We start from the raw sequence: 18420 nt of genomic DNA on the forward strand, positions 1-18420 counted from the left end.
CTGTGCGATTATAAATTGTAATTAACAGAAAAGGGTTAGCGACGTTAACCTGGAAGTACGGGATGTCACATTATCCCCATGTTGAAAGAATTTTCGTCCTGAAAATTGAGTAAGCATGAATTATGTCGCTAAGTTTGATTGAGATTTTCCCATGCTGTCACATCATCCCCAAGTTGAAAGAAATTTCGTCCCAAAATTTTGCATGTAGTCGCTGAAGAAAGCTAGTGCGGTTGAAGGTTTTCATGGGATGTCACATCATCCCCAGGTTGATTTGGAATTTCGTCCCGAAATTCAGTAGTAGCTTCAGCACTGGATGCATTATTTTTTAACAGCTGAGGATACTTGCGCATAATTTGATCTTCCCGTTCCCAAGTAAACTTTGGGCCACGTTTGAGTTCCAACAAACTCGAACAATCAGAGTCATTTTGCGCTGAGTGTTTTGATCTCCCGATCCATGATTTCAATTGGTTCCTTAAAGAAACGGAGCTAATCATCAATCTTGAGCTCTTTGAATGGAACTATGAGTCTCTTGTCAGATAGGCACTTCTTTAGATTATATACATGAAAGACATTGTGCACACCACTAAGCTCTTTAAGTAAGTTCAATCTATATGCCACTGTACCAATTTCTAATTTCAAATGGTCAAACATAATGCAGATTGAGCTTGCCTCGTTTACCAAAATGAAAAACACCCTTCCAAGGTGAGACTTTTAACAAGACTCTGTCACCCACTTGGAATGCCAATGGTTTTCTACGCATATCAGCGTAGCTTTTCTGATGGTCGCGAGCTGCCACCATCCAGTTTCCGATTTGAACAATCTTTTTCAAGGTTTCGAGTAAGAGATCAGGACCAGTGATTTGACTATCTCCAACTTCAGCCCAGCAAAGAGGTGATCGGCATTTCCGTCCGTAAAAATCCTCGAATGGAGCGACCTGAATACTGGTGTGGTAACTATTGTTATAAAAGAATTCCACCAGAGGTAGGTGTCTTTCCCAACCGTTACCGAAATCGATAACACATGCTCGAAGCATGTCTTCTAGGGTTTGAATGATACGCTCGGTTTGACCATCAGTTTGTGGATGATAGGTTGTGCTCATGTCTACTCGTGAGCCGAATAATTTGTGCATAACTTGCCATAGATCAGACACGAAACACAGGTTGTGATCGAAGATGACGGAGATTGGCAATCCATGCCTAGAGACTACTTCCTTCAAGTATATGCTGGCAATCTTGGAAAACTTGTCGGTTTCTTTGTTTGCGAGGAAGTGAGCTGATTTGTTTAGGCGGTCCACGATCACCGAAATGGTGTCTTTCTCGCTCTGAGTACTGGTTAGACCAGTAATGAAATCTATGGAAATTTGCTCCTGTTTCCACATTGGTAATTCCGGTTGTTGTAGTAACACTGATGGTTTTTGGCATTCAATATTGAACCTAGCACAGGTCAAGCACTTGCTCATGTAGGTGGCTATGTTAGCTTCCATATTCGGCCACCAATACAGGGTCTTTAGGTCATCATACATCTTATTAGAGAGTAGCGAGATTTGTGTGCTTCATCCATAACAAGATCCATCAAATTTCCATGTAATGGAACCCATATTCGCTCTATGAAATAACGAATACCATCCGATTTGGTTTGAAGTTTCTTTTCCATGCCCCACAAGGACTCAGCTTGAAGGTTTTCCCCTTTCAATGCTTAGGTTTGTGTAGCACGGATCTGATAGAGAGGTTAGAATGAATGGTAAGTTGTAGAGCTCGAACTCGCTTGGGTCTGGTTTCTCTCCGACTGAGGGCGTCGACTACCACATTAGCCTTACCCAGATGGTACTTGATTGCGCAGTTGTAACATTCAGGAGTTCAACTCACCGATGTTGTCGCATGTTTGACTCCTTTTGTTCGAATTATGTGTTGGAGACTCTTGTGATCGGTGTAAATTGTACATTTAGTACTGTACCAAGAATGTCTCCAGATCTTGAGAGCAAAGACCACAACTCCCAATTCCAGATCATGGGTAGTGTAGTTCTTCTGATGAGCTTTAGGTTGACGAGCCACGTACTTGTACTCGATTACTTTCTCGCGTTTCATCAAAATGAAACCGAGACCTTGAATAGATGCGTCATAGTAGAAAACGAAATCATCGGTGCCTTCTGGTAAGGACAAGATAGGTGCACTACAAAGTTTCTCCTTTAGGAGTTGAAATGCAGATTCTTGGGCACCACCCCACTTGTAAGCGGTACCCTTTTGAATTACAATAGTGAGAGGCGCGATTTTCGAAATTCCTTCAATGAAGTTAATTCTTAATAGATTCAATCTTCACTAGATCGACAAGTATTTTGGCTTCATTGACCATATGTCCAAAGAAATGGACTTCACGAATCCAAAAGTCACATTTCGAGAATTTCACATAAAGTTGTTCATTCCTTAAGAGTTGCAAAATGAGACTCAAGTGTCGCATGTGTTCCTCCTGACTTTTCGAGTAGTTTAAATATCGTTGATGAATGCAATGACGAACTTGTCAGAATAGGGTTTGTACACTTGGTTCATCTCAGACCCTCAACTGATGATAGCCCGATCTCAAATCGACATTGGCCATGTGTTTAAGGTCCTTAGATCACGCCCGTCCTCCCAGGTACGGTGTGAGGTTGTCAAGCCTAATAGCGCTATCAACTAATACCTTGTTGCCTCCAAGGCAACTAGTTTAGTAGTAAGTAGGGACTTTCATGATAGAGTGGGTTGATTAACCAACATCGAAATTAAACTATAATTCTTATGAAAAGTATTCCTCCAAGGAATAGTAGTTTGTCCCCCCGGGACACAAGCTTGTGAAAGAGTAGTAAACTCACCTTAGTTTGCTCAGTAATGTTAACGTGTCTTTACGCGTTACGTAAGTGTTAGGTCCATTACACGCGACCTACAATATGTTCAAATGTAAGTATGTATCCAAGTAGAGTGTTTGCATTACCCATAGGGTCCAAACAACTCAGTGTTTAAGAAATCAGGTTGTCAAGTAACACATAGTGGGTCCTCTAGTTGGTGATAAGTATTGTGACTCAAGAACATGGATGTACAAGCTATTAGCAAACACCGACATAACATATACGTATGTACACAAACTCAGAGACGTGTGAATGCATCAAACTCGGAACATATCAATACATTAAATTCATAACATATAATTCTCCTAAAATCGGAGATAACGTCATTATACATATAAATTTGGAATGTATACAAGTTCGGACCATATGCATGATGGGTAGTCCGTAGGACGACCCTTAATGGTTATAATGTATAATTTAATCGTACATTTATCCATGTATTTATTTTGAATTAGACAACTACGGTTGCTTGTGTTTCAGGTACATTTGGGGCTTAAAAGTATGGAAATAAAGCTTCGAATAGACATGACCCGATTGGAGATTGAAAGACGGAGAATAAATGAAAAAATAAATTTTGGAATTGAAGAATTAAGAAGATAACATGATAGAGGACGAAATTATTAGAACGTAGGCGAAAACGGTGAAGAAAACGGAGTTGAAAAAAAAAGTTATGCTAAAAACAAAATTTCCTGTTGAAGCCTACTGTAGGCTACGGCAAGGCCCGTAGCTTACGGCGCCGACTGACAACTTTTGACCACCGTAGCCCAGTTTCGACCCACCGTAGCACTTTTATGACTGTCGTTGCCTACGACAGGTGCCGTAGGTTACGGCGCTGACCTGCGTAAATGTGTAACTCCCACCTTTTAATTCGGTTCTATGATGTCCTTTCAAGCCCCATCATTCTCATTCGGTTACACAGCAGTCTAGAGGTGATTTTGGGTGTTCTAGCTAGGTTTTGAACATTTCGAAACATTTTTTTTTGGTATTTTTGATTTATATGAACATGGATATGTGTATGATGAGGATTTCCCAAGACATAAGTGGCTAATTTCGTTCGGGATCATCTCGAATGTAAGGTTTTCTTGTGACAATTATGTTTTTGTTCTTGAATTTCTAGAATAATAGACTTTTCATGTGTTGTTTAGTTTATTATGGTGCTTGATTGATAGTTTGTAAATTGTTAATGTTTGCTTGCTTAAAATTCTAAACCATACGTTCTTGCTGTCATTGGCAATCGAGATATCATGGTAGGGATTAGGGGTTAGATATATGTTAATTGATCATCGGGTAACAAACTCGCGTTCTAGGAATCCGAGTACTTAGTTCCCTTTCATCACAAACAATTGATCTTGCATGAGCTATGTCTATGTAGTTCTTTCCAGTTGAACATGAACATTGGTTGTCACTTAAAACATGAACCTCGAGATGATCACTATTCTCTTATTCTGTTTACAAACCAAATCCTTCTTTGCAGTTAAATTAGTTAATTTTAATTTTCAAAACCAAACAACCAAATCTCTGAATATACTTTTGCAATTTAGTTTACTTTAGTCAATTTGGACATACATTTAGATAACACACATTCCACAAACTCCCTGTGTTCGATACCCACTTACCGCTAGCTAATTAGTAGTAATTGATTAAATTTGATTGAGACTACGACCTCACGTCAAATTTTGGCGCCGTTGCCGGGGAGTAGTGCGCAACGTGTGTTGTTTTTGATCTTTTTAAGTTTGTTATTTTTTTGGTTTACGCTGGGTGTGTTAGTGTGCAGGTATTTACAGGTGCATGCATACTAGAGGCTCTCACAAGCTATCACCATTGGCATCTGATCCGGAGATTGAACGAACTTTGAGAAGAAAAAGAGTTTTGCTACACGAAAACAAAATCATTGGTTCACCAACAACACCTACAACACTAGTTACACCGATCAAAGAAATGGATCAATCACAACTACCACCCACTACGGGTCAACCTACACCAACCTTTGTACCTACATCATCCACGCCTTCACCATATACTACCATTCCTACATCCACAGCCGAAACTAAACCTACCAACACCATATTACCTGAAAACACTCAACCCGAATACTCTTTTAGCTATCATCCTACATCATCCGCTGTTCCAGCTTTCCCAACATCCGGTCAACCCTCATCATCACAACAAATACCACCACCCAATTTATTCCAAACCGGTCCATCTATCACCCACTCCACTCCATTTCAACCACCTTTGCAACCGAGAACACAATACCAACAACCACAGTTTTTACAAACTTTGGGTGCAAGACAAGATGGGTTTGATGATGGGTATGATGAAGAATTTGGGGGATATGAATATGAAGGGTATATGTATGGAGGAGACGGAGAGCAAGGAGAGTACACTTATTTTCAAGGCCAAAATCAAGGGATGTAAGGTGTTGGTAGAATTCCTCACCAACAAATGGTTTAGTAAATCATACCTCAACAATTTCCACCATAAGGTCCACCGATTCAGAGGCAAGTTCAACAGCAACAACATGTGGGGCCAAGGTTTCAACCACCTCTACAACAATTTGGACCTCCAAGGCCACAAGTTCAAAGACCAATGGGTCCACCATGTCCAAGAGTGCCTTTGGGTGTACCAAGAAGACATCACCATGAAGTTGTACGGGGAATTGAAGCTCATTTCCGACCTGTTATCACTAATAACCCTTCTCCGGTAGTGATTCCTCATCACCCGGATGGAAAAACGTTTGAGGTTAGGACCAATGCGCTTCAAAGATTACCTAAGTACAAGGGGTTAGCAACAGAAGAACCCTACTTTCATTTGGAGGCATACGATTCTATTTGTAACACTATTGGTGGTCAAGGATTTTCATCCGACGATGTTAAATTGGTGCTATTTCAATTTTCGCTAGAAGATAAGGCGAAGAGGATGGTTTTACACTTTGCCATCAGCTTCGATTTACACCTGGGCCGAAATGCAACAAAGGTTTTTGGAAGAATTCTTCACTGCTCAGAAGACTAGTGATGCACGACGTAGTCTAAGAAGCTTCCAACAACAGTCGGGGGAAATGTTTCACGAGGCGTTCGAGAGGTTTAATATGATGATTAAAAATTGTCCTCACCATGGCATTGAGCTTTGGGAATTATCAAATGCTTTTCATGAGGGTTTATGTTCCGAGGATGCTCGTGATTAGATGTCTATCACCAATGGTACCTTTGCTACTAATTATGAGCAAGATGATTGGCAATTATTGGAACAAATGGCGGTCACATCAAAAAGGAAAGCTCAATCATCAAGGAGAGCACGACTGGCCATTACCGGAACTCAAGTGAATGCGGTATATGATGGTAATATTTAAACTTCGAATTAAATTTATGATGTTTGTGCGCTTTGTAATGAGTTGGGTCATGCAGCCGAAAATTGCTAAGGAGGTGAAGGGCATTATGAAGAAGTGAATGCTATCGAAGGTCAAGGTGGGGGTGGTAGAAATTATAATATGAACTCGAACACATACCACCCCGGGTTACGAAATCACCCAAATTTTAGATATGGGAACCCGTCAAATCAACTTAACTCGAACTTTCAAGGAAACCAAGGAAATTATGCTCCTTTCCAACAATTTAATAATCAAGGTTTCCAAAGGCAATTCCAACAACCGGGTAATGAACAAAGTGGGTTTTTGGGTCAAGGTTCCTCGGGTGGAAATGAGGTCATGGAGATGTTGAAAGTGATGCAAATGGAGATGCAACGAAGAAATCAGCTTGATGAGGTTCGTATGCAAAAAGATGAAATCCGTGACAAAGCTATTCAATCGTTGACCACTCAAATGGGTCAACTTGTGAGTGAAGTGGCAATATTGAAGAAAGCAAAAGGCCAGCTACCGAGTGACACGGTGACAAATCCCAAGAACATAAAGAGCGTTAATATCAATGTGGTAAGCACCGTTCCTAGTACCGAATTTAATGAAAATTTTCTAACCTCTTCGTGTCAAATAAATATAGGTATAGGGAAGGACGCCGATGCTGAGAATGATAAAGAACATGGAGCACCAATCGTGCCTGTCCGTGTTGGAAAATTAAAAATCCCTCATGCATTATTGGACTACGGGGCGGGCATGAGTGTGCTACCAGGTGATCTATATGGCATGTATGATTTTGGTCCGCTTGAAGATATAGATACCATGGTGAGCTTGGTGGATGAGAGTTGGAGGTGTCCGCGAGGAGTGGTTAGGAATGTCATAATTCGGCTGGGGGAATTCAACTATTTGGTGGATTTTTTGGTCCTAGATTATGCCTCTACCAAATTGGCATCACAACAAAGGGTAATTTTAGGTCGACCGTTTCTTTATACAACAAATGCTCAAATCAACTATAGAGACGGTGTTATTACTATGACTGAAAAGAACTGTAAGTTGTACTTCGATGTTTATACTAGGGAGATTAGTTATGAATCTATTGAAGAGAAGAGTAGAGAGCCTTGTGACCATATGAGAAGTGTTCATCAAAAAATAAAAACAAACAAACCACCGGGGTGTGAAAAGAAGTATAAGGGTTCGAGCAGGTATGTAGCTGACTATCCACCGAATGGACATTTGATGGATGCATTTCAACCAATGACATGCTAGAGTGAGGGAGGTGATAGGAACCGATTCTTTGAGCCACCATAAATGGGGGTGGCACGGTCTGGCTGAAGACTCAAAACTTAGCGCTGCTCGGGAGGCAACCCGGGATTTTATATTGATTTTGCTATTTTTATCTTCTATGTTTCAGGGCCATGGCGACATTCAAGTGTGGGGGTGATGTGCGAATATTTGTTTAAAGGTGGTGATAGAAAGTCGGATTATCTACAACATCTATTGTGTCAAACTTCACCAGGTCAATGTACTCTTTCCTTAGTCTTGTTATGTTCTTTAGCTTTAAAATATTGGTAGTTAGTTTTTTTTTGCTTTTGTTTAAAAAAATAAAAAAAAAAGTTTTGTGTGTTTCGAGCGATCTTTCCCTTCAAAGCCATACATTGGGGTCAATGTATCATAAGTGTGGGGATGGGGGAAATTTTTGAAAAATTTTATAATCAAGCGAAAAATGATCTAAATTTGAAAACTTAGAGTATTCAAACCGCATAACACACCGGCAACCCCGTGTACCCCTTTTTTCTTGGTGAGAGTTTGAGCCACTTATTTGAATTGTTAGAAATATTTTCTTTGATGAGAGTGGCAATGGGTGGGGTGCATTAGAACTTGTTCTTAAATGCGGTTTGAGGCCGTAGCTTGATATGCACGTGAAAAAGATAAGGGCAATTAGGTAGCCTCTTCTTGGTGGGTGCGAGTGTGGGATTTGGGAGGTTAGACCTCATAAGTTATATATATGAGCATGGTAGCGAGAGGGGTAGGGGTTTGGACATTTAGTAGCCATTTTGAGCTTTAAGCCAATCGTTTGTTAACCCATGCCTAGTTCCTCAAAAATTCACCTGTATTCAACCCGGTCTAGCAGTGTTAGCATTTTGTATTAGTATGATTAATCCTGCATTTATCCATGTAGTTATCTTGAATTAGATAACTACGGTTGCTTGTGTTTCAGGTACATTTGGGGCTTAAAAGTGTGGAAATAAAGCTTCGAATAGACGCGACTAGATTGGAGATTGAAAGACAGAGAATAAATGAAAAAAATAAAATTTTGGAATTGAAGAATTAAGAAGATAACATGATAGAGACGAAATTACAAGAACGTAGGTGAAAACGGTGAAGGAAACGGTGTTGAAACGAAAAAGTTATGCTGAAAACAAAATTTCCTATTGTAGCCTACCGTAGGCTACGGCAAGGGCCGTAGCTTATGGCGCCGACTGGCAATTTTTGACCACCGTAGCCCAGTTTCGACCCACTGTATCACTTTGATGACCGTTGTAGCCTACGGCGGGTGCCGTAGGTTACGACAGTGACCTTCGTAAATGTGTAACTCCCACCTTTTAATTCGGTTCTATGATGTCCTTTCAAGTCCCATCATTCTCATTCGGTTACACAGTAGTCTAGAGGCGCTTTTGGGTCTTCTAGCTTGGTTTTGAACATTTCTAAACAATTTTTTTGGTATTTTTGATTCATATGAACATGGATATGTGTATGATGATGATTTCCCAAGATATGAGTGGCTAATTTCGTTAGGGATCATCTCGAATGTAAGTTTTCTTGTGACAATTATGTTTTTGTTCTTGAATTTCTAGAATAATAGGCTTTGCATGTGTTGTTTAGTTTATTATGGTGCTTAATTGATAGTTTGTAAATTGTTAATGTTTGTTTGCTTATAATTCTAAACCATACGTTATTGGTGCCGTTGGCAATCAAGATATCATGGGAGGGATTAGGGGTTAGATATATGTTAATTGATCATCGGGTAACAACCTCGCCTTCTAGGAATCCGAGTACTGAGTTCCCTTTCATCACAGACAATTGATCTTGCATGAGCTATATCTATGTAGTTCTTTCCAATTGAACATAAACATTGGTTGTCACTTCAAACCTGAACCTCGAGATGATCACTATTCTCTTATTCTGTTTACAAACCAAATCCTTCTTTGTAATTAAATTAGTTAATTTTTGGTTTCAAAACCAAACAACTAAATCTCTGAATATACTTTTGCAATATAGTTTACTTTAGTCAATTTGGACATACATTTAGATAACGCACACTCCATAAACTCCCTGTGTTCGATACCCAGTTATCGCTAGCTAATTAGTAGTAATTGGATTAAAGGTATATATAAATTCAGGCCAGGCACCTACGTATACAATTCAATTCGGAAACCCACCATAGATATACTTAAATTCGGAAAACCCTATACACATACTTAAATTCGGAAAAACCCTTCATAAACATAAACTGGGACTACATTAAGTAACATGGATCCATTTAAGTATATAAACTCGGAGGAGTATACGTAAACTTGGACGAGTATATATAAAAACACAAACTCGGACGAGTATTGATGCGGGTTGGTGTGTATATGGAATTAAGTATATTTTAAGACCTTTTTACACGTTAGTCAAGTTTTAAATTTATAAAACACGATATTTTACTAACACCAAACACACATATGGGCAAGTGCACCCATCGTGAGCGTAGTATAGTGTTGGTAAGATACCGAGGTTGTCCAAGGACACAAGACCTTTTAGTACCGGTTTATCCTCAACGTCTAATCAAATCAAAAATTTAGAAAAAGGTTTTAAACTAGAAAAATAAAAACTAACTAAAATGCTGAAAAATAAAATAAAAGTAAAAACAGATAGACAAGATGAATCACTTGGCTCCGACTCGTGTATAGTGTAACCTTTGATTATTTCCGCACTTTTGCACATTTTAAGAAATTATCTTAGTTATTGTAGTAGGCCCCCCTTTTGAAGGTGACGTTACCCTCAACCCAGTAGTTTGAGTCAGCAAGGATACAATCCTAAAGGGTCGGATTATTGAAAGATAATTAATTAAGTTATTAATGCATAATCTGGTAGGCCCCTCTTTTGAAGGTGACGTTACCCTCGGCTAAGTTGTCTGAGTCAGTAGCGATACAGTCCTAAGTAGCTGGATTAAAGTTTTAATAGTAGTTTAACTTATGAGGGGATCAAAGAGTTTGGACCCCAGCCATCCAATACCGGTGGGTGTTGAAGGAGGTCCTACTAAATTTGACCCAGGTCCTTTGCAGGATCTATATACTGAACAATGGCAAGATTCTTACCAAATCGTTTCCTTAACCCCCGACCAAGTAGCCAACATACCTCCATATAGACCGTGGAGATATGAATGGTGAAAATCTTTTATTTTATATAGACAGTAAAATAATGCCAAGACACCACGGACAAACGATAAGGAAGAATCACCTTCAACATAAGAAACTAGTTATTAAAGTCATTAATATATAACCAAATAAAAAGTGCGAATAGATTAAAAATAAAAAGTATTACACTAGACACTTATCTTCACAAAGTGATGTAAGAGACTTAGGCAAACATGGCCTTTGATAGTCAAGAACTCTTACGATCAATCTTGGATCCCGAGACGACTCACACACTCTATGATGGACAATGGATGATGGTGGTGGATGATGGTGTTGTGATGGTGGTGGGTGGTGGGTGAAGTGTGAGAGAGGTGGTGTGACAAGGGATAAGTTGCAAGTGATCCAAGCACTCCTATTTATAGGCTGAACAGAAGCTCGAGGATGGCCCCGTGTCCATCCTCCCCTCTTTCTTCATTAATTGTAGTTTGTCTGCATTAGTTGACCACGCCCCCGTGTCCGCTGAGCACGACCCCGTGGTGGGCGATGGAAGCTTCTACAACTTTGTCTTTTCTGCTGACACATGGGCACGCCCCCGTGCTCACTGAGCATGGGGCGTGTTCAGCCTTTTGTTCCCTTTGTTTTGCTTGGGAAGATGCTGTCGGGGGGTCGGGCATGACACATTTGTTCCTTTTCTTGTATTTGTGTTAGATTTAGGTGCCTTTTTGCTTCTTTTGTTCATTTAAGCTCATTTAATTCTGAAAATACAAAAGGAAGACAAAAACACACTTTTTCCAACATTAGTATTAAAAAGGGTTAGTTTTATGCCACAATTGATGTAATTTATATGTTGCATTTTGTGCACATCAAATATCCCCACACTTGAATCTTTGCTTGTCCTCAAGCAAAACTCTTTATAATGTGGCTTTACACTCCCAAATGGAATGGGTAGAAGAGAAGGTTTTTGGGCTTGTCATAGAGTGCCGAGATTTCCAAGATTCTTTATTATGTTTTATTTTTCTTTATTTACAATTCTATTCGTCATGATTTATTAAAAACGTTTCATAAGATAAATTACTTAGTAGGGCATAACATGCCTTTTTAAAATTTCATTTATATACAAGTTCACATATCTCACGGGGGAATTACTCAACACTAGGCCGAAGGTGTATTTTTAGTGAATCACTCGAGAGCGGCATGGAACTTACTCCTACCATAGATTTGTCAAGCAATCAATCCTCCTCCTTTTTAACTATATACCTTTGCCAATATCAAGAGGACTTTTGGGTGAAGGGTTAGGCTTGGGTTAAAGGTGGGTGGTTGGGTTAGTAGTTAGTAAAAGGGCGAAAAGCGTAAAAAGCGTCGGTTTTCATAAGACTTGATATTTCTCATAACTTTTTTATTTTGATGAAGTATTTCCTTCAAACAAAGTTATTTTTGATAAACTTGTTTGTTTATTTCTTTGACTTCATCAATTCATTTTTATTCAATCAAGTCATACTAAAACCGAGCTTTGTTACTAAAATAAAGGGTTTAAAATGAAAAAGGGTTTAGGTGGGTAAAGGGTGTTTGGTTTGGGTTATGAAATGAAAAGGTTTAGGCTCAAAGGGGTTAACTAGGGGGATTTTGGGTAGGTGGTAAAAAAAAGAAAAATAATGGTGTAGAAATAAAAAGGGTTAGTCCTAATGCCTCCATCATTTACTTACTCGGGTTTAAGTTGGTAAGGACCAGGAATGTATCTTTATGGCAAGTTCTAGAGTCGTAAGAACCATGCGGCTATTCACACAAGAAACGAAAAATGAGCATTTAGTTTAAAGATATATATTTGTATGCTCAATAAAGGCTCAAAACTCACTTTTGTGGGAATGGGTTTTTATGTGATCAAGTATATATAATCAAATTTTAACTAAGTTTGTCATGTCGTTTCATAATTTTCTTATGTTGGTTCTTTTTATCACGACGCTATCACTTGTAAATTTGTAAAAATATAACCTTTTTAGATTTTTGAAATTCCCAACTTAAACTTAGACAAGTAAAAAAATTAAGACAATTTTTGAAAAAATTTGGGGTGATTAGCGGTTCCAATAGAGTTTTGTGTAAGGCTTGTTAATTAGGACTTGCAAGATTCAAGGTTTTAACATCCCCCCACACTTAAACTACACATTGTCCTCAATGTGTCCCAAAAATAAGTTTTTAGATTGATTGAATGTGTAAAAAGGTATGAAAAAGTAAAATTTTATGTTACTGGTCGCTTGGACACTGCCCCGTGTTGTCCGGGCACGGCCCCGTGTTCAAGTGCCAGTGATAAAAGTTTGTAGAAAGAAACAGAAGCCTGGACACGGGGGCGTGTTCAGTGAGCACGCCCCGTGTCCAGTTTACCTGAACTGGGCATTTTCTGCAGATTGTGCAGCACGGGGCCGTGTTGGGCGGGCACGGACCGTGCTGAACTTGCTGTAACGAAGAAAAATTTGTCGGATGGCTCTGTTTTCGAGCATGGGTCGCTGGTGCAAGTTTCCCTTGTTATCCTTCACCATCCCGATTGTGTTTTATTCCTGAAAATTAAAATTAAACTAGAAACATAAAAATTAATCTAAACTAAACTAAGGATAGTTCCGCGGAATGCCTCCGTGGTGCGCCACGTTTATAAGGGTCCTTGGCTACACCCAAAGCCTGGTCATATGTTACCCAAGTGGGATGTTTTACATCCCATGCTACACCGTCGGAGAGCATCATCCAAACTTGAGTCAATGACCTCCATGTAGTTGACCGGGTCTTCGTCTTCTACTCTTTTTCCGTCTCCAAACTTTACTTCCTCATCCCCAAACCTCAATGTTAGTGTTCCATCATTCATCTCTACCACTTCTTGGGCTGTAGCTAGGAATGGCCTCCCTAGGATAAGTGGTACTTCAGTATCTTCCTCCATATCTAGTATGACAAAGTCGGCCGGGAAGACAAATTCACCGACTTTGACCAATAGATTTTCAGCGACACCTTGTGGATATCTGACGGATCTATCGGCGAGTTGTTTACTTATTTTTGTAGGACTTGTTTTTCCTAAGCTGAGTCGATTGAACATTGATGAGGGCATTAGGTTGATGCTTGCCCCGAGACCTGCTAGTGCATTACGAATGGGAGATTTCCCAATCGAGCAAGGAATTGTGAACCTTCCGGGTTCAAGCTTCTTTTGCGGAAGTTTATTGAGTAGTAAGGCGGAGCATTCTTCGCCTAAGTTAACTAATTGCAATGATTCAATTTCCTTTTATGAGTGAGGAAGTCCCTCATAAATTTTGAATATTTAGGCATTTGAGTTAGGACCTCGATAAATGGAATATTAACATGCAATTGTTTTAGTAAACTTTCGAACTTTGTGAATTGCTATCGGTTATTTGACGAATTAACCGACCGGGGTATGGAACCGGAGGAGTCTTAGCCGGTTCTTGAATTGGTGGAGAAACCTTCTCTTGTTGGGGCGCGGGTGGAGTTGGTTGTTTAGATTGGCTTCCTTCAGTTGGTGGAAGTGGAGCATCTTCAGGACCCACGGTACGGTTTCTCAATGTTATGAGATGTACGTGCGCCTTTGGGTTGATTTCGGTATTACTTGGTAACGCGCCTTGGGGTCTCTCGGAGAAATTTTGAGCTAATTGATTTAATTGTTTTTCAATGTTTTGAATGCTAGCTTGTTGATTTCTAAAATTCGATTCCAATTGTTGAAATCGATCCGAGTTTTTCTTTTCGGTGTCGGAGATGAGGCGAGATACAGTATCTTCAAGCCTTTCTCATCCACATTGTTGTTGAGAAAAAGTTTGTGGTTGTTGAAAGTTAGTTCGTTGGTTTTGTTGGTTACTACTATTGTCGGGATCTCTCCAACCAAGGTTAGGGTGGTTACGCCATCCTTGGTTGTAGGTACCCGTTGGAGGACCCGACGGCCTAGGTCTATTATCAATGTAGTTTACCGTTTCCATTTGATCATCTAATTCTTTCATACAACTCCAGTTTTCATGTGGCCCACCACACCCTTTACAAGCCATTACCGAGACCGTTTTTGTCATTTCTTACTTTTTGATTTTTGAAGAAAGGGCCTCGATTTGGGCTTACAAAGAAGTGCTTTCATCAACCTTATGGGCGCCCGGGGCAATAGATTTATTGCCTCGGGGAGTGTGCCATTGAAAATTTGTTTTAGCAATTTCCTCAATTTGATTATATATTTCATTTGGGCGACGATTACATAAAAGTCCCCCGGAGCTAGAATCAAGTGTTTGTCTTGTGTGTGACAACAACCCATGGTAGAAAGTGGATACTTGTTGCCATACCGCAAGATCGTGATGAGGACACTTTCTTAGTAGCTCCTTGAACCTTTCCCAAGTTTCATATAAGGATTCCCCATCCTCTTGTGAATATGTATTAATTTCAGTCATTAATTTAGCCGTTTTAGCAGGAGGGAAATACTTATATTGAAACTTTTGGGCTAGTTCATCCCAGGTGTATACCGAGCCAACTGGGAGGGTATTAAGCCAAGCCTTAGCTCGGTCTTTTAGTGAAAATCAAACATACAAAGGCGGATGGCGTCGTTTGACGCCCCATTGATCCGAAAGGTATCACATATTTCTAAGAAATTAGTGATATGTAGATGAGGATCCTCGTCCGCAATCCCATGGAAGGTTGCGGAGTTTTGAAGCATTTGTATCAAATGTGGCTGAAGTTCGAAGTTGTTGGCTTCGACATTCGGTGCATTGATAGCGGCACCGAGATTACCTACAGTGGGGCGTAGAAAATCCATGAGGGTACGTTGGTCCGCCATCGGAAGTGGGTCTCCCGAAGCTTTCTCTTGGTTTTTAGCATTAAGTCATTTTCTGAGAAAGCGTTCGGGTTCTTCAAGAGGTTCTTTTATGTCTCTACTAGAACTGGAGCTCATACACTACGTAGAAAGTCGTGGTGCCTGGGTTCCTATTCCTGCAATAAAAACAGAAAAGAATGTTGGTCAGAAGGTTCACCACGGCCCCATGCTCAGCTGAACACGGCCCGTGGTCGGAGATACAATGATTGTTTTCCGGATCCCTGTTACTGGGGAGTTGGACACGGCCCCGTGTTGCACCGACACGGCTCCGTGCTCAACTGTCTGTAACTCGGTAAATAAAAACTGCCAGCGACAATGCTGGACACGACCCGTGTCCGACCAGGAATGACCCGTGCTGAGCTCTGCAGAAACTGAAAAACTACGAAAATCCTAAAAAGAAAAGAAAAATTTAGAAAAAAAAACGATTAGGCCGTTGATTCCTAACTTTCTTAAAATCCTTGTGTCCCCGGCAGCGACGCCAAAAACTTGATGCGGGTTAGTGTGTATATGGAATTAAGTATATTTTAAGCCCTTTTTACACGTTCGTGAAGTTTTAAATTTATAAAACACGATATTTTACTAACACCAAACACACATATGGGCAAGTGCACCCATCGTGAGCGTAGTATAGTGTTGGCAAGATACCGAGGTCGTCCAAGGACACAAGAGCTTTTAGTACCGGTTTATCCTCAACGTCTAATCAAATAAAAAATTTAGAAAAAGGTTTTAAACTAGAAAAATAAAAACTAACTAAAATGCTAAAAAATAAAATAAAAGTAAAAACAGATAGCCAAGATGAATCACTTGGCTCCGACTCGTGTATAGTGTAATCTTTGATTATTTCTGCACTTTTGCACATTTTAAGAGATTATCTTAGTTATTGTAGTAGGCACCTCTTTTGAAGGTGACGTTACCCTCAACCCAGTAGTTTGAGTCACCAATGATACAATCCTAAAGGGTCGGATTATTGAAAGATAATTAATTAAGTTATTAATGCATTATGTGGTAGGCCCCGCTTTTGAAGGTGATGTTACCCTCGGCTAAGTAGTCTGAGTCAGCAGGGATACAGTCCTAAGTAGCCGGGTTAAAGTTTTAATAGTAGTTTAACTTATGAGGGGATCATAGAGTTTGGACCCCCGCCATCCAATACCGGTGGGTATTGAAGGAGGTCCTACTAAATTTGACCCAGGTCCTTTGCAGGATCTATACACTGAACAATGGCAAGACTCTTACCAAACCGTTCCCTTAACCCCCGACCAGGTAGCCAACATACCTCCATATAGACCGTGGAGATATGAATGGTGAAAATATTTTATTTTATATAGACAGTAAAATAATGTCAAGACACCACGGACAAACGGTAAGGATGAATCACCTTCAACATAAGAAACTAGTTATTAAATTCATTAATATAACCAAATAAAAAGTGCGAAAAGATCAAAAATAAAAAAGTACTACACTAGACACTTGTCTTCACCAAGTGATGTAAGAGACTTAGGAAAACATGGCCTTTGATTATCAAGAACTCTTACGATCAATCTTGGATCCCGAGACGACTCACACACTCTATGATGGACAATGGACAATGGATGATGGTGGTGGTGGTGGATGATGGTGTTGTGATGGTGGTGGGTGGTTGGTGAAGTGTGAGAGAGGTGGTGTGCCAAGGGATGAGTTGCAAGTTATCCAAGCACTCCTATTTATAGGCTGAACAGAAGCTCGGGCACGACCCAGTGTCCATCCTCCTCTCTTTCTTCATTAATTGCAGTTTGTCTGCATTAGTTGACCACGCCCCCGTGTCCGCTGAGCACGACCCCGTGTGTAGAAGCATATCTGTACTATCAAGATTTGCCTGGATTATGCGAATCTTATAGTTGACCACGGCCCCGTGTCCGCTGAGCACGGCACTGTGGTGGGCGATAGAATCTTCTACAACTGGCTTTTCTGCTGACACTTGGGCACGCCCCTGTGCTCACTGAGCACGGGGCATGTTGAGCCTTCTGTTCCCTTTGTTTTGCTTGGGAAGATGCTGTCGGGGGGTCAGCCATGCCACGTTTGTTCCTTTTCTTGTATTTGTGTTAGATTTAGGTGCCTTTTTGCTTCTTTGTTCATTTGAGCTCATTTAATCCTGAAAATAAAAAAGGAAGACAAAAACACACTTTTTCCAACATTAGTACTAAAAAGGGATAGTTTTATGCCACAATTGATGTAATTTATATGTTGCATTTTGTGCACATCAAGTATACACTTACAACATATAAACATGGACGCACTTACAACATAATAAAATCGGGCGGGTATACCCACTTGTTAAACTCAGAGGTGTATACTCGAAGGAGTATACATAGATAAACTTGGACACCTACGTACACTTTACAAATCCGGACTCACCCTAACCTTTTAATTTCAGACTCACACATATCAATCAAACCCGAATTCCACATCCTTAGTTAAACTTAGAACTATTTAAAAATTCGGACACTCACTTTTGTAAATAAACCCGGACATGCATTACAATTTATAAACTCGGAAGATTATGAGATACCTAAAATCGGACTCTCCTTACAACCCATAAACTCAGGCTAGCATGTGTCGGCATTAAACTAAGAAACTTGTATTCATGTATACTCGGACCATTATACTTAATCATTCATAAACTCGGATACATACTTGCAATACATAAACTCGGGCACATGCAAATTCGGACTCCTTATTCCTTTATTAAACGCGGACTTTGTGACTTCAGAAGGTCAGACTAACTTTCATTCATAAATCAATAATGCAGAAAAGATCACAGTTCAATGTAACAGTTACAGATTATCGATTAAAACCCTAGCCTGTCACACCCCCAAAATCCACACGCGGAGTATCACCGCCTGGAGGCGTGATTGACCAGGATCCAGCCACCAATCATATTGAACATAACAAGTAATAAGTAAAATTCAACCACACAATATGAAAGGTG

The 18420-nt window shown here is 40.0% G+C and overlaps 1 protein-coding gene and 1 non-coding gene across 2 annotated transcripts; both read left to right on the plus strand.

Moving 5' to 3' along the window:
* Positions 1–6059: 6059 nt before the first annotated feature.
* LOC110895296 lies at positions 6060–7684 on the plus strand. Its single transcript, XM_022142585.1, has 3 exons — positions 6060–6213; positions 6295–7426; positions 7636–7684. The coding sequence occupies exons 1-3, from the start codon at positions 6060–6062 to the stop codon at positions 7682–7684; spliced, it is 1335 nt and encodes a 444-aa protein (XP_021998277.1).
* Positions 7685–14935: 7251 nt separating this feature from the next.
* LOC118489788 lies at positions 14936–15042 on the plus strand. Its single transcript, XR_004887802.1, has one exon. It is a non-coding gene; the product is annotated as a small nucleolar RNA R71 (small nucleolar RNA).
* Positions 15043–18420: the final 3378 nt, after the last annotated feature.

The sequence above is a fragment of the Helianthus annuus genome, chromosome 2 (genome assembly GCF_002127325.2).
Source record: "Helianthus annuus cultivar XRQ/B chromosome 2, HanXRQr2.0-SUNRISE, whole genome shotgun sequence".
NCBI classification, from domain to species: domain Eukaryota; kingdom Viridiplantae; phylum Streptophyta; class Magnoliopsida; order Asterales; family Asteraceae; genus Helianthus; species Helianthus annuus.

Bases quoted from the DNA above. Each gene is read 5' to 3' on its own strand.
- LOC110895296 (XM_022142585.1), top strand. From the start codon at position 6,060: ATGTCTATCACCAATGGTACCTTTGCTACTAATTATGAGCAAGATGAT. The intron at 6,214-6,294 runs GTAATATTTAAA...AAAATTGCTAAG, and splicing joins AGTGAATGCGGTATATGATG to GAGGTGAAGGGCATTATGAA. The intron at 7,427-7,635 runs GTATGTAGCTGA...TCTATGTTTCAG, and splicing joins AAGTATAAGGGTTCGAGCAG to GGCCATGGCGACATTCAAGT.